At 45.3% G+C, this 13,480-nt stretch overlaps 2 protein-coding genes across 2 annotated transcripts in view; both read right to left on the bottom strand.

Annotated features, from left to right (window-relative positions):
• The window catches only part of LOC147090634 (zona pellucida sperm-binding protein 3-like), a 79,545-nt gene that overhangs the window by 28,313 nt on the left and 37,752 nt on the right, over positions 1 to 13,480 (bottom strand). The window lies entirely within an intron of this gene.
• Positions 6,199 to 9,147, bottom strand: LOC147090635 (zona pellucida sperm-binding protein 3-like). The gene is made up of 9 exons (XM_085977396.1): positions 8,718 to 9,147; positions 8,032 to 8,147; positions 7,841 to 7,944; positions 7,571 to 7,748; positions 7,351 to 7,477; positions 6,849 to 6,937; positions 6,641 to 6,762; positions 6,435 to 6,569; positions 6,199 to 6,356 (listed from the first exon to the last, which is right to left on the bottom strand). The coding sequence occupies exons 1-9, from the start codon at positions 9,117 to 9,119 to the stop codon at positions 6,238 to 6,240; spliced, it is 1,392 nt and encodes a 463-aa protein (XP_085833522.1). The 5' UTR covers positions 9,120 to 9,147; the 3' UTR covers positions 6,199 to 6,237.

Raw genomic sequence — 13,480 nt, 5'->3', positions numbered from 1 at the left:
TCTTAATGTTTGAGTAATTGATATGCTTCATGTGACTAGTCAATTAGGGGCCGGAATGTAAGAGCCATGAAAGCTTAAGAAAATACTTTAAAATAGTGGTTAAATGGCATAATAGTTAATTTACCTGACCGACTTATTGTATTAAGAAACCCCCTATTTTCTTGCTCCAGTAGTATAGTCCAAGACACCCCCTTCATTCTTGCCACAATGGTACAGTCCCTAAGCCACACATGGTGTGCAGCCATTTTACAGTTTAAACTGCACGTGGCTGAAGGAGGCAGAAGTTGTGAGGTTTGGAGCAATACAGTTTTTGACCGTGTTCGTTTATACGTGTTTGCTTTGTAATTCCGTTTGTTAAGTGTTATAGTAAACAGTTTAAAAGACAAAGCTACGTTTAAGAACGTTTTATTTCGACACACGTCTACTCGTTGTTAAAAGCCCCACAGCTCAGTGGCTGCCTGTTTGGAAACTAAGAAGCGCCACTACACCCCATGAGTCCAAAAATCTATCGATCTCGGCCTTGAATATACTCAAAGACTCAGCCCTCTGGGGCAGGGAATTCCAAAAATTCACAACCCTCTGAGTGAAGAAATTCCTCCTCATCTCAGCCTTAAATGGCCGACCCCTTATCCTGAGACTGTGACCCCTGGTTCTAGGCTCTGCAGCCAGGGGGAACCAACCTCTCAGCATCTACCCTGTCAATCCCCCTCAGATCACCTCATTGAAAAATGAAGCAAATAATAGACAATTAAAGTCTGTTCTGGGTATTCTTACTGAGATTTGAATGAATTTTATGCCCGAATTTCACTGTCTGTATAGGCAGGAGTGAAGGGTTCCATTAAACAAAGATTATAATTTAGATTCTAATGGGTCACTAAGATGAGGGGATTGTCCCAGGAGGAGAGATTGAGTAGACTAGGGCTATATTTGCTCGGGTTTAGAAGAATGAGAGGTGATCTCAGTGAAATGTATAAAATTCTTAATGGGCATGACAGGGTAAATACTGAGAAGGTGTTAAAGTTAAACAGAACCTGCTCCAAAGACACAAGAGATGCAGAACTAGAATGTGTGCTAACATAATGACCCCTGGGGAGGGATAATGACCCTTTATAATCCTGTATCGCTCTCTCTGTCTCACTCTCTTTTTCTCTCTCTGTATCCCTCTCCCTATCATCCACTGAACCACAAAAACATCCCAATAATAGCAGATAGTCATGGGGCAAAAGTGAGGGAGGAACTTAAAACAATCACTCTCCCTGGAGAAAATATACTAGACAAACTAATGAAACTGAAGGCTGACAAGTCCCCTGGACCTGATGGCCTGCATCCTAGGGTCTTAAAAGAGGTGGCTGCAGAGATAGTGGACGCATTGGTTGTAGTCTTCCAAAATTCCCTAGATTCTGGAAAGGTCGCAGCGGATTGGAAAACCGCAAACGTAACGCCCCTATTCCAGAAAAGAGGGAGACAAAGCAGGAAATTGTAGGCTGGTTAGTCTAACAGCCGTCTTCGGGAAAATGCTGGGATCCATTATTAAGGGAGTAGTAGCAGATTTAGAAAATCATAAAACCATGATGACTCAGCTTGATTGTATGAAAGGGAAATCATGTTTGACAAATTTATTAGAGTTCTTTGAGGATGTAATGAGCAAGGGCAACCAGTAGATGTCGTGCATTTGGATTTCCAAAAGGAATTCGATAAGGTGCCACACAAAAGGTTACTGCACAAGATAAGAGCTCACGGGGTTGGAGGGAATATATTAGCGTGCAGTTCTGGTCACCGCATTCGGCTGGATAACTGTCGGCCGGCGCAGACACGATGGGTCGAATGGCCTCCTTCCGTGCTGTAAATGTCTATGATTCTATGAAAGTACCATTCTCATTCACAGGTGGGCTCTTGACAGTGTCGAACAGTTCTGGAGGTCACACCAATAACTCATTCCATAGAAACCTAGAAACATAGAAGATAGGAGCAGCAGTAGGCCATTCGGCCCCTCGAGCCTGTTCCGCCATTCAATGAGATCATGGCTGCTCATCCAAATTCAGTACCCTGTCCCTGCTTTCTCCCCATATCCCTTGACCCCCTTAGCCTTAAAGAATATATCCAACTCCTTCTTAAATATATTTAATGAAATGGCCTCAACTGCCTTCTGTGGTAGAGAATTCCACAGGCTCACTACTCTCTGGGTGAAGAAATTCCTCCTCATCTCTGTCCTAAATGGCTTACCCCTTATCTTTAGACTGTGACCCCTGGTTCTGGACTCCCCGGCCATTGGGAACATCCTTCCTGCATCTAGTCCTGTTAGAATTTTATAAGTTTCAATGAGATCCCCTCTCATTCTTCTAAACTCCAGCAAGTATAAGCCTAATCGACCCACTCTCTCCTCATACGTCATTCCTGCCATCCCAGGTATCAGTCTGGTGGATCTTCGCTGCACTCTCTCCATGGCAACAACATCCTTCCTCAGATAAGGTGACCAAAACTGCACACAATACTCAAGGTGAGGTCTCACCAAGGCCCTGTACAACTGCAGAAAGACATCCTTGCTCCTGTACTCAAATCCTCTCGCTATGAAGGCCAACATACCATTTGCCTTCTTAACCGCCTGCTGCACCTGCATGCTTACCTTCAGCGACTGGTGCACAAGGACACCTAGGTCTCATTGTACTTCCCCTTCTCCCAATCTATTGCCATTCAGATAATAATCTGTCTGCCTGTTTTTGCCACCGAAGTTGAAAACCTCGCATTTGTCCACATTATATTGCATTTGCTATGCATCTGCCCAATCATCCAACCTGTCCAAATCATACTGGAGTTTCTCTGCATCCTCCTCACAGCGCACCCAGCTTTGAGTCATCTGCAAACTTGGAGATATTACATCTAGTTCCCTCCTCTAGATCATTTATATATAGCGAATAGCTGTGATCCTTGCACCGATCCCTGTGGTACCCCACTAGTCACTGCCTGCCACTCGGAAAAAGACCCGTATATTCCAACTCTTTGCTTCCTGTTTGCCAACCAGTTCACTATCCAAGACAGTACCTTACCCCCAATCCCATGTGCTTTAACTTTACACACGAATCTCTTATGCGGGACCTTATCGAAAGCCTTCTGAAAGTCCTAATACACTACATCCACTGGTTCTCCCTTATCTACTCCACCAGTTACATCCTCAAAAAATTCCAGTAGATTAGTCAAGCATGATTTACCTTTTGTAAATCCATGTTGACTTTGTCCGATCCTGTCACTGTTTTCCAAGTGCGCTGCGATTGCATCTTTTATAATGGACTCTAGCATTTGCCCCACTACCGATGTCAGGCTTACCGGTCTATAATTCCCCGTTTTCTCTCTACCACCCTCCTTAAAAAGTGGGGTTACATTAGCTACCCTCCAATCCATGGGAACTGTCCAGAGTCTATCGAATTTTGGAAGATGACCATCAAAGCATCTACTATATCTAGGGCCACTTCCTTAAGTACCCTAGAATGTAGATTATCAGGCCCTGGGGATTTATCGACCTTCAATTTCCCTAACACCATTTCCCTCCAAATACTGATTTCATTCAGTTCCTCCCTCTCATTAGACCCTATGTTCCCCGACATTCCTGCAGCACCAAGCAGAAACACACTAGACCAGAATGATAGGCCTGTAACAAAATGGCCGTCGCTGGAAATTCACAAACAGGCATATTTACATTTTAAGTTTACATATGAGGGGGGGTGGAATTTTGGGGGTGCGGGGGCAATATACATATAAAAGCTTCTATAGGTACGTGAGAATGAAAAGACTGGCGAAGGTAAATGTAGGTCCTTTACAGTCAGCTGGGAGAATTTATAATGGGGAATGAGGAAATGGCGGAGAAATTAAAATGAATACTTTGTTTCTCTCTTCACAGAAATACGAGAAAACCAAGGGTGTGACGAGAATGAGGAACTAAGACATTATTAGTAAAAACAGTAGTAGCAAAATTAAGGGTCTAAAAGTCAATAAATCCCAAGGACCGGATGACCTACATCCTAGAGTTTTGAAAGAGGTGGCCATTGGAATAGTGGACGCATTGGTTGTCATCTTCCAAATTTCTGTAGATTCTGGAATGGTTCCAGAGGGGAACCGGTAGATGTGGTGTATCTGGATTTTCAGAAGGCCTTCGATAAGGTCCCACACAAGAGGTTGGTGAACAAAATTAGGGCACATGGAATTGGGGGGTAATATACGAGCATGGATTGAGAATTGGGTAACAGACAGAAAACAGAGTAGTGATAAACAGGTCTCATTCAGGATGGCAGGCTATGACTAGTGGGGTACCGCAAGGATCGGTGCTTTGGCCCCAGCTATTCCAAATCATTGATATAGATTGTGATGAGGGGACTAAATGTAACATTTTGAAATTTGCTGATGATACAAAGTTAGTGGCAGTGTCAGTTGCAAAGAGGCTTCAAGGGGATCTCGACATGCTCAGTGACTGGGCGAGAACATGGCAGATTGAATAGAACGTGGATAAATGTGAAGTTATCCACTTCGGTAGAATAAACAGAAAAGGTAGAGTATTTCCTAAATGGTGAAAGATTGGGGAATGCAGATGCAAGGACCTGGGTGTCCTTGTACATGAGTCACTGAAAGTGAATGTGCAGGTGCAGCAAGCCATTAGGAAAGCAAATGGTATGTTGGCCTTTACTACAAGAGGATTTGGGTATGAAAGTAAAGACATCTTACTGCAATTATATAGGGCCCTGGTGAGACCACACCTGGAGTATTGTGTACAGTTCTGGTCTCCTTATCTGTGGAAGGATATACTTGCCATAGAAGGAATGCAACAGAAGTTCACTAGACTGGTTCCTGGGATGGGGGGGGGGAATTGTCCTATGAAGAGAGATTGAGTAGACTAGGCCTATATTCTCTAGAGCTTAGAAGATGATCTCATTGAAACATGCAAAATTTGTACATGGCTTGACAGGGTAGATGTTGCCCCTGGCTGTGGAGTCTAAAACCAGGGGTCATTTTCTCAGAATAAGGGGTCAGCCATTTAGGACTGAGATGACGTGAAATTTCTGCAGAGGGTGCTGAATCTTTGGAATTATCTACCCCACATTGCTGTGGGGGCTCAGTCATTGAGTATATTAAGACAGAGATCGATAGATCTTTAAATATTAAGGGGATTAAGGGATATGGGAAGAGTGCAGGAAAGTGGAGATGAGGTAGAAGATCAGCCATGATCTTATTGAATGGTGGAGCAGGCTCGAAAGACCAAATGGCCGACTCCTGCTCCTATTTACGTCATTGAGTTTCCCCTCCCAGTGAACCTGCCACTCCAGTTAGAAGAAGCCCATGTTTCACTGCCTGGTCACTAAGCCTTTGTCTTCCTACCTGGGGCGTGGGACTATATTCAGGTCTCTAGTCAGTGCAAGATTTCTTGTGGAAGTCACCCTTCAGCTTCTTGCTTCTGTTCCAGGTGGAGTGACTCATTTGGAGCATTGAAGACCCAATAGGGACAGTTGACACTGGAGGCTACATTTAAAAAGCCCACCGTGAGCTCATTCCAAGCGAGAGAGGAGCAGCAGGTTTAGAAAAAGCTCACTGCAGGAGATGGTTGCCTCCCCATTTCAAGGTGGGGCTGGGTAAGGAGGGGGTTGAGAGTTCCCAATTAGAAGTCCCTTCAGAGAGAGAAGGTACCAGCTTAATCAAAACCCAACCCTCTGCCAACTTGTTCAATATTCTAATCTCTGCCATCATTTGGTTCCCAGCAAAGGTGAGGGCCAACCTTCACCCAGGTGAAGAAGCAGCCAATGACTGAGCTGTATATTAGGGCTCTGAACATTGGGTGCTAATGGGAGCTGGCAGTCACCCCAGGCGAGTTAGGTAAACACTAACTACAGCAACATGAAAAGCCAGATACTGGAGCCAGTGGAACAGAGACATGATCGCACCATGCAAAGTGTGTCGTAGCCTCTAGTAGAGAAAGCTGCCAGAACAAAGGAGCCAATGAGGTGCTTCAGCCCATCAACCAGCATGCACCAATACCTCCGTCCATTCAGAGATTGTTGACCTGCACAAAGAGCTGTACAGTTGCTGTAATCACCAACCATCCAAATTCTATGCCTGGATAAGCCATTATAACCACTAGCAGCATTGTCCAATTAAAACCCATCTCTTGTTCTGTGGGCTCGGACAGATATTGTGACAAATGAGCAACCAGGCATAACATACAAGCAATCACTGCTTTATTGATCATTTAATAACTAACTAGTTGCACTGGGTTTGCTTGTGTTTCCTGTACAGGAACAAGGCTATCAAAGAAGCAGAGATCAGAGAGACAGCGGTCACAGTCAAGGCCACCATTAGCATCGCGTCAGACTCCACACCTAAACAGCAATGAGAAACCAATGGTTATTGAAGGAAATACTGAGGGGGAAATGGAAACTAGCAGTCGGCCAACTCACCACCTGGAGACCTCTCCTCCATCCGTTGCTCAACCTCATTCAGGGACTCAGTTGCCAGGTCTGTCACATCAGTGTCCAGAATGACCAGGGGTCCAAGTGAGGCCTCACCCTCCCACTTCAATTCAGCATCACTCCCTGCAATACCAAACATTCCAGTTAGAGAGGGTAAAGGGCAACCTCCAACATCTAGAGGATCAATGTCCTACCAGCTTCAGGTACAAGATCCCTCCTCCCTCTGGAATCAAATCCAAACTCCCTTGTGGCACTGCAGTTGCCCAAGTGACAACAGGCACAAATGTCATTGTTGGATACTTCCAATGGAGCCCAGCTAAACAAGAGAATCAGTTTCACAATCAGGTTGGGCATCACTTCCCCACACAACACATCCCTGAGTGAGAGAGAGGGGGCACTTACCCATTCTGCATCTTCTGGAAAGTACAAGCTTTGCTCATGGAATCTCTCCGATCCACTGCAGCAACCTTCAGGTGACAGGAGATGAAAATCTGAGGGACACATTCAACACTAGTGTTATTCAGTGACTCCCTCCCAACTTGGGAACTCAATGAACAGGTGGATTCAGGGGACAAGTAGCAGAATGGATAGCAAGCTGGCTAGAAACAGAGAAAAGTGGTTAATGTTAGTTATTCATAGGATTACACAGGATATACAGCACAGAGGGAATTCAGGAGAAACTTCTTTACCCAGAGTGGGGAGAATGTGGAACTCGCTACCACGGAGTGGTTGAGGTGAATAATGTAGATGCATTTAAGGGGAAGCTAGATAAACACATGAGGGAGAAAGGAATAGCAGGATATGTTGGAGTTAGATGAAGAGGGGTGGGAGGACACTCGTGTGGAGCACAAGCCAGTTATGCAGATTGGCTGTAAATACTTTGCAGTGGTCGGCTTCCTCTTACCAAGGAACGGTCATCTCCAAAGAAGCGGAACGCATCCAAGTCAAAGTGGAGCTTGTCCAACTCACGCTCGTCTCTTGGCAACACGAAGGTTGAGAAGGAGTCCTCAGCTTTGCTGTCCAGGAGGCAACTGAAGAAATACATTTTTAAAAAAAGGGACATTGAGTGAATCAAGAGAAGCCATTGAGACAGGACCAACTGGAGAAAGCAGAGCGCTCCTTACCCATTGTAGTCAATGATGCTGTATCTCGGGGTGGAGTCCTCGTCTGGGCTCAACGTAGCGACACAGCGATCAATGTAGAGCTTCAGGGGCATGTGGTTGGTCATTGAAACAGAGGCCTCAATGTGAATGAGGTCACCCAGGTAGTAGACAGTCGAGGTGCGCTCTGTGAGCCAGTCATCTGAAGTACAAGAGGGACAAGGGTTGGAGACAGTGGGTACAACTGCCAGTGGGTGACTACAGGAAGTCATTCCCCATCCACCCATCACATACCGTTCATTAGGCGCAGAGAGAATGACAGAAGCCCCTCTCCAGACTTGGTGGAGCTGAACGGGATCCAGGTGGGCTTGATCGGGTCACTGCTCACATTGCCCTTCCTGGAAAGACAATGGAGCCATTTTAGGACAAGGTCAGAGAACTGCACCAGCTGTAGACATTATTCACGACAGTGTAAAGAATCTTACCTAAAATAGTGGCACTCAATGGGAACGACAGCTCCATTAGTTCTCACAATGACAGATCCATGGGCCTTGGGGGTGTGGTTCAGGTGGGTGGCGTAGACCAGGAAATCTCCAGACATCTGAAAGACATCAGGTTTAGAAATGGACAACATTCTACTCAGGTGGTTGGAAGTTGTGCAGCCTCAGTAGCTAATGCAAGGAGGGGGATTGCAAGCACAAGACAATTAAACAGAATAAAGACTCAATGAAAGGACAGCTTCACTTCAATAAAAGGAGCCACAGGTTGATAATTTAGAGCAATGAAAAGAACAAGATTAAATCCTCATTTAATCACAGCTCCTCTGTATTCTATACAGAGACACACACGGAGAAAAAACTGAATATTGTAGATAACAACCATTAAACTGAATCCCCAGGGACCTGAAAATCCACAACACAAGATGTATGGAAGAAAAAGTTTGAAGAACTAAGTGAAGGCTCAAGGCCAATAGGGCTGAGATCACAAGGTTGGAGACTCAGGAAGACCAGTTAAAGCCAAGGACAATGCATAATTCAACACAAGTCTGAGGATTTAAAAGCAGGAGACAGGAATCTCCTCAACATCAATGACATTTCACCAAAGGTAGGAATAAAGAGTTGGGTCTAATCCAGACACCAAGCTTAGAGCAAGAGTTGAGGAATCACATTACCTTCACTCTGCTGCCACACTTATGCAGCCCATAATCAAAGAGGACGGTGTGGTTCTGAGAGTAGATCCCGGTTGGCCGACAACCTGCCGTCCCCAGGGTCAGGTCAGCAGCTTTAATCAGGTGCCTGGTTCCAAATAAATCCATCTGTACCCTGACCAGCAGGTTGTGCTCTCCACACTGCACCCTCACAGTCTGCAGTGGAGACACACTGCGCCCCTCAGACACACTGAAACCGGAGCCAAAGGGAGACCCAGGAGAAGGGACTCTCTGAGGCCCAGGGGTGGCTTTTACTCTTCGCCATGGAAACTGCTGGCCCCCAAACTGTTGCCAAATATCAGAGGAACAAACAGCTCCAACTAACACCAGCACTGGGAGCAAACCCCTCACTACAAAATCCCCCATGATACTAAACAACTCAACTATCCCTCCACCCATCAACAAGCACCTTTTATACACACAACCTGCAGTCACATTGAGCCGATTAACCCCAAGCTCCACAATTTCTACCCAATCACAGAACTCATGGATTTATTGCCAGGAGGGCTTATTTTAATTCGACCAATCGGAGTGACTCTTTTGATTGGGTGGTTACACAAATCAACTGTACACTTTTCTGTGTGGGTGATTAACCAGTTAGTCTGTAAATAAATAAAACTTTAAAGGAACCTGAACAAACTAATTTCAAATTTGATTGCTCTTCTTGATTAAAGCAATTGACTGTAACTTAAGAAAACATTCGACCAATAGGGGTGCTCTTTTGGTTAAACTAATCAACTGTAAATTAATAAAACTTGAAATAAAACTTGACAAAAAAAGAAGAATAAAAAAAGGAAAAGAAAGACAGAACTGATGGATTTATTGCCACGAGGGCCTATTACAATTTGGTCAATCACCCCCACCTGAAAGAGTCGCACAAGGGCACATTTTGATGGGCACCATTAATACAGTAGTCATCCACTTTGGATCTAAAAAGGATAGATCAGCGTACTTTCCCAATGGTGAGAAGCTCGGAATTTAGAAAGTTAAGGGGTGATTTGATTGAAGTTTTCCAGATATTAAGGGGAACCGATAGGGTACACAGAGAAAAACGAATTCCGCTGGTTGGGAGTTCAGGACAAGGTAACATAGCCTAAAAATTAGAGCCAGATCTTTCAGAAGTGAAGTTAGGAAACACTTCTACACACAAAGGGTGGGAGAGGTTTGGAACTCTCTTCCGCTAACGGCAGTTGTTGCTGGGTCAATTGTTCATTTTAAATCTGACATTGATAGATTTTTGATAACCAAAGGTATTAAGGGATATGGGCCAAAGGCGGGTATATGGAGTTAGGTCCCAGATCAGCCATGATCTCATTGAATGAGGCGACAGGCTCGAGGGGCTGAATGGCCTCCTCCTGTTCCCACGTTCCTATGTCTAATGTGGATTTTTTTAATTGAGCCATAAAATGACATGGGTTGTCCCGCTTTCATCAACAGAGGAACGAATTTATACCTGGCCTCCCTCTTTAAGTTGGCACAACTAACAAAGGAACTCAAACACAGAATGTTCTTTCGACAAAACAACAGGAAACTCATAAAAGTCAATCATCATATTATTACTCGTGTCGAAATGACTCTCCATTCCCTGCGGTGCCCACCGGTTGCGGGAGGCCTCGAGTGTACCGGTGGGCATTGCCCGCTCCCTCTCCAGGGAGCCTGGCATGCAAACACTCGGAGTCCAATGGGTTTTCCAGAAGCTTCTACAAGTGGCTGGATCCGGACGGGATCATTGCCTCATTGAACCGGATCGGAAAGTTGGACCTTAATCAGTTGATATGTACTGTGGGACATTAGTTCGGACAGACTCTTTGTTCTTGTTAGTGGCGTCCTGTCCCTTGTGGGGAGGACCCCTTATCGATGATCAGTGTGGGCCTGAGCTTCACCCACTGCCCCTAACTCGTAGTCTGCAAAACAGGACATGCTCCCCCGTCCCTGCTGATAACTAAAAGGACATCACGAGGGGGAAACAGTCTATCCAATGAAAACCCCCAAATAGAGGCAAAGTCACTCGAATTGCAATTGTCCTGTTTCATACAGTCTGATAAAGAGTGTGATGGTAAATGGAGACTGTCACACTGGAACAACAACACCAACTTGTCATCATATCGCACCTTTAATGCAGAAAAACATCCCAAGGTGCCAATGGTGGAGTGAAGGAAGGGGAGGATCCACAAATGGCCGAGCTGTGGGAACATGAAATCTGAGGGAGGTGGTTAATAGGGTCTGATCCTCTGAGGTTGGGATTTGGTACCTTGTTTGCGCAGAGCACAGGGAGCTTTACTGTGTATCTAACCCGTGCTCTACCTGCCCTGGGAGTGTTTGATGGGACATTGTAAAGAGAGCTTTACTCGGTGTCTAACCCGTGCTGTACCTGCCTTGGGAGTGTTTGATGGGGTAGTGTAGAGGGAGCTTTACTCTGTATCTAACTCATGCTGTATCTGCCATGGGAGAGTTTGATGCGACAGTCTAAAGGGGGCTTTACTCTGTATCTAACCTGTGCTGTAGCTGCCCTGGGAGTGTTTGATGGGACAGTTTAAAGGGAGCTTTACACTGTATCTGACCCGTGCTGTACCTGTCCTGGGAGTATTTGATGGGACAGTGTAGAGGGAGCTTTACTCTGTATCTAACCGTGCTGTACCTGCCCTGGGAGTGTTTCATGGGACAGTGCAGAGGGAGCTTTACTCTGTATCTAACCCATGCTGTGCGTGTCCTGGGACTGTTTGAAGTGACAGTGTAGAGGGAGCGTCACTCTATATTTAACCCGTGCTGTACCTGCCCTGGGAGATTTTGACGTGACATTGTAAAGGGAGCTTTATTCTGTATCTAATCCGCGCTGTAGCTGCACTGGGAGTGCTTGATGGGACAGTGTAGAGGGAGCTTTACTCTGTATCTAACTCATGCTGTAACCTGTATCTGTTACATCGTTATATTATCACATTGTTAAATGGAACTACTTGTTACATTGTTATATGGAACTACTTTGGTTAGTGCATTTATACTGCTATGTGGCACACTGTGTCAGGCAGTGCACAGTGCAAGGTCGGACATCTCGTATCACTCCGCACCATGCGGCAGCAACATCATGAAAGCACTGAGTAAAAGCTGTAAACTAAAAATGAGTTAAAAGTCGTTAAGTATGTGTATTGTATTGAACAATTAACACAAAGACTTAAACGTATAACTCAAACAGGTCTTTACTGGTTGGAGGTAGGGACTATACGTAGGTCTTTACTTCATGCCCACAGGCAGGAACTGAGGGGAGATCAGTACCCACAGTACTATTTATACCCCTATGGCCAGGAGTGGTACTGCGTATCACTACGCCCAACAAGTAGTGCAGTCCTGTCCATAGGTTCAAAGTAGCACACATATTACATACACAACATTCCTCCCTTCCTAGCTTTACAGTCATCTCCCCATTTAACATAACGTAATAACATATATACATATATAACTTCAGGTTTACATAACAGAATAACATAGATACATAGATAACTTCATGTCAAAACAGATCACAGATTCAGTCTCTGCGGAAAACAGTTCACAGATTCAATCTCTGTGGTGGAGTCGGTTCACGTTGCTGGAGTGACTCATTCAATAGTCCTTCCATGGATTTAACAGTTTGAACTTCCGAACTGAATTGGCTCCGTTCGGAGGGACCACGTGTGTGATCTGGTAGAGGTAATAATGGTTCAGATGGGTCATCTTCTGTTTCGACTTTTCCTTTTCTGCTTCTTGGAGACTCTCTGGGCTCCACTGTCAGCTGCCAGCTGCATGCGCAGTTCCTCCTTCTCTTCCTCCTTTTTCCGTAGTAGAGCCACCTTCTCCCGATGTTCCGTAGACTTTCGGTGCTCCTCCATGATTTCTGTATGGTGGGAGTCGAAGTTACAAGTTGGGCAGGACAGGACATAGTAATATTCGGTGTCGTCCTGATCTAGGCCAGCGAGAGGGTCTTCTATTTCCTCCATACCCAGCTGGGCGTTAGCCAGCTTTTGTTCCAAGTCCAGACATCTTTCCTGAAGAGACTTCTTCATGCGTGCCTCTTCATCCAGCTTTTTCTGGGCTTTCAGCAAGTCGTTTACTAATGACCTCATTTGAGATTTTACTACTTCAACTTCTTTTGGAGATTGATTGATCAGACTATTCAATCCCTCTACCGGAGCAGCTGTTTCAGCGGTCTGTTGTTCTACGTTGACGTGAGTCAGCGTACTTTTGGCATCCAAGGGCTGCTCTGTTGCAGTCATCTCAGTCTGTGCTGCCACCTCAGCTCTTCCAATAACCTTTGAGAGCTCCGAACCCCTTTCGTTTGAATATTGAAGTTCGTGTTCAAGTTTTTCCCATTTCAGAGTCCTGTCCTTCAGCATATGCAGGAGTTGGCTGACCGTTAACTCCTCTGACATCAGACGTTTTGTGTGCTCCTGCTCCATTTTCTCCATCAGCTGCTTCTGTTGTCTTTCCAGATTCTCCAACTCTATATCAAAGAACTCTTTCGTTGCATTCAACTCTTGCTCAAAACGGCGAAGCATTTGTTCTAATTGCTGTTGTAGTTTGAAATGGAGTTGAGTTCGAGCCCGGTGTCCCTCAGAAATGGGCACATCAGTAGACTTGCCAGACTCAGAATCCACAGTTAAACTATGTTGTTGTTGCTCAGTGGAATTCTGTGCTGAAACTTTGTCTTTTGCACCTGAGTTGGGCTTACCATCATCCGTTCCAGAGTCTGGGCCGAC

This window comes from Somniosus microcephalus, unplaced genomic scaffold (genome assembly GCF_052327205.1).
Source record: "Somniosus microcephalus isolate GS21.2 unplaced genomic scaffold, FLI_Smic_1.0 unresolved_chr4, whole genome shotgun sequence".
Lineage (NCBI taxonomy): Eukaryota > Metazoa > Chordata > Chondrichthyes > Squaliformes > Somniosidae > Somniosus > Somniosus microcephalus.
The sequence above is the reverse complement of the archived record's forward strand: the minus strand, read 5'-3'. Positions and strand labels throughout refer to the sequence as shown.

What these genes read in the sequence shown, in the direction of transcription:
- LOC147090635 (XM_085977396.1), bottom strand. Translation starts at nt 9,119, where the DNA reads ATGGGGGATTTTGTAGTGAGGGGTTTGCTCCCAGTGCTGGTGTTAGTT. An exon ending in CTCTCTGCGCCTAATGAACG is followed by an intron (nt 7,749 to 7,840) that starts GTATGTGATGGG and finishes CTTGTACTTCAG; the next exon opens with ATGACTGGCTCACAGAGCGC. An exon ending in GGAGGAGAGGTCTCCAGGTG is followed by an intron (nt 6,357 to 6,434) that starts GTGAGTTGGCCG and finishes ATTGCTGTTTAG; the next exon opens with GTGTGGAGTCTGACGCGATG.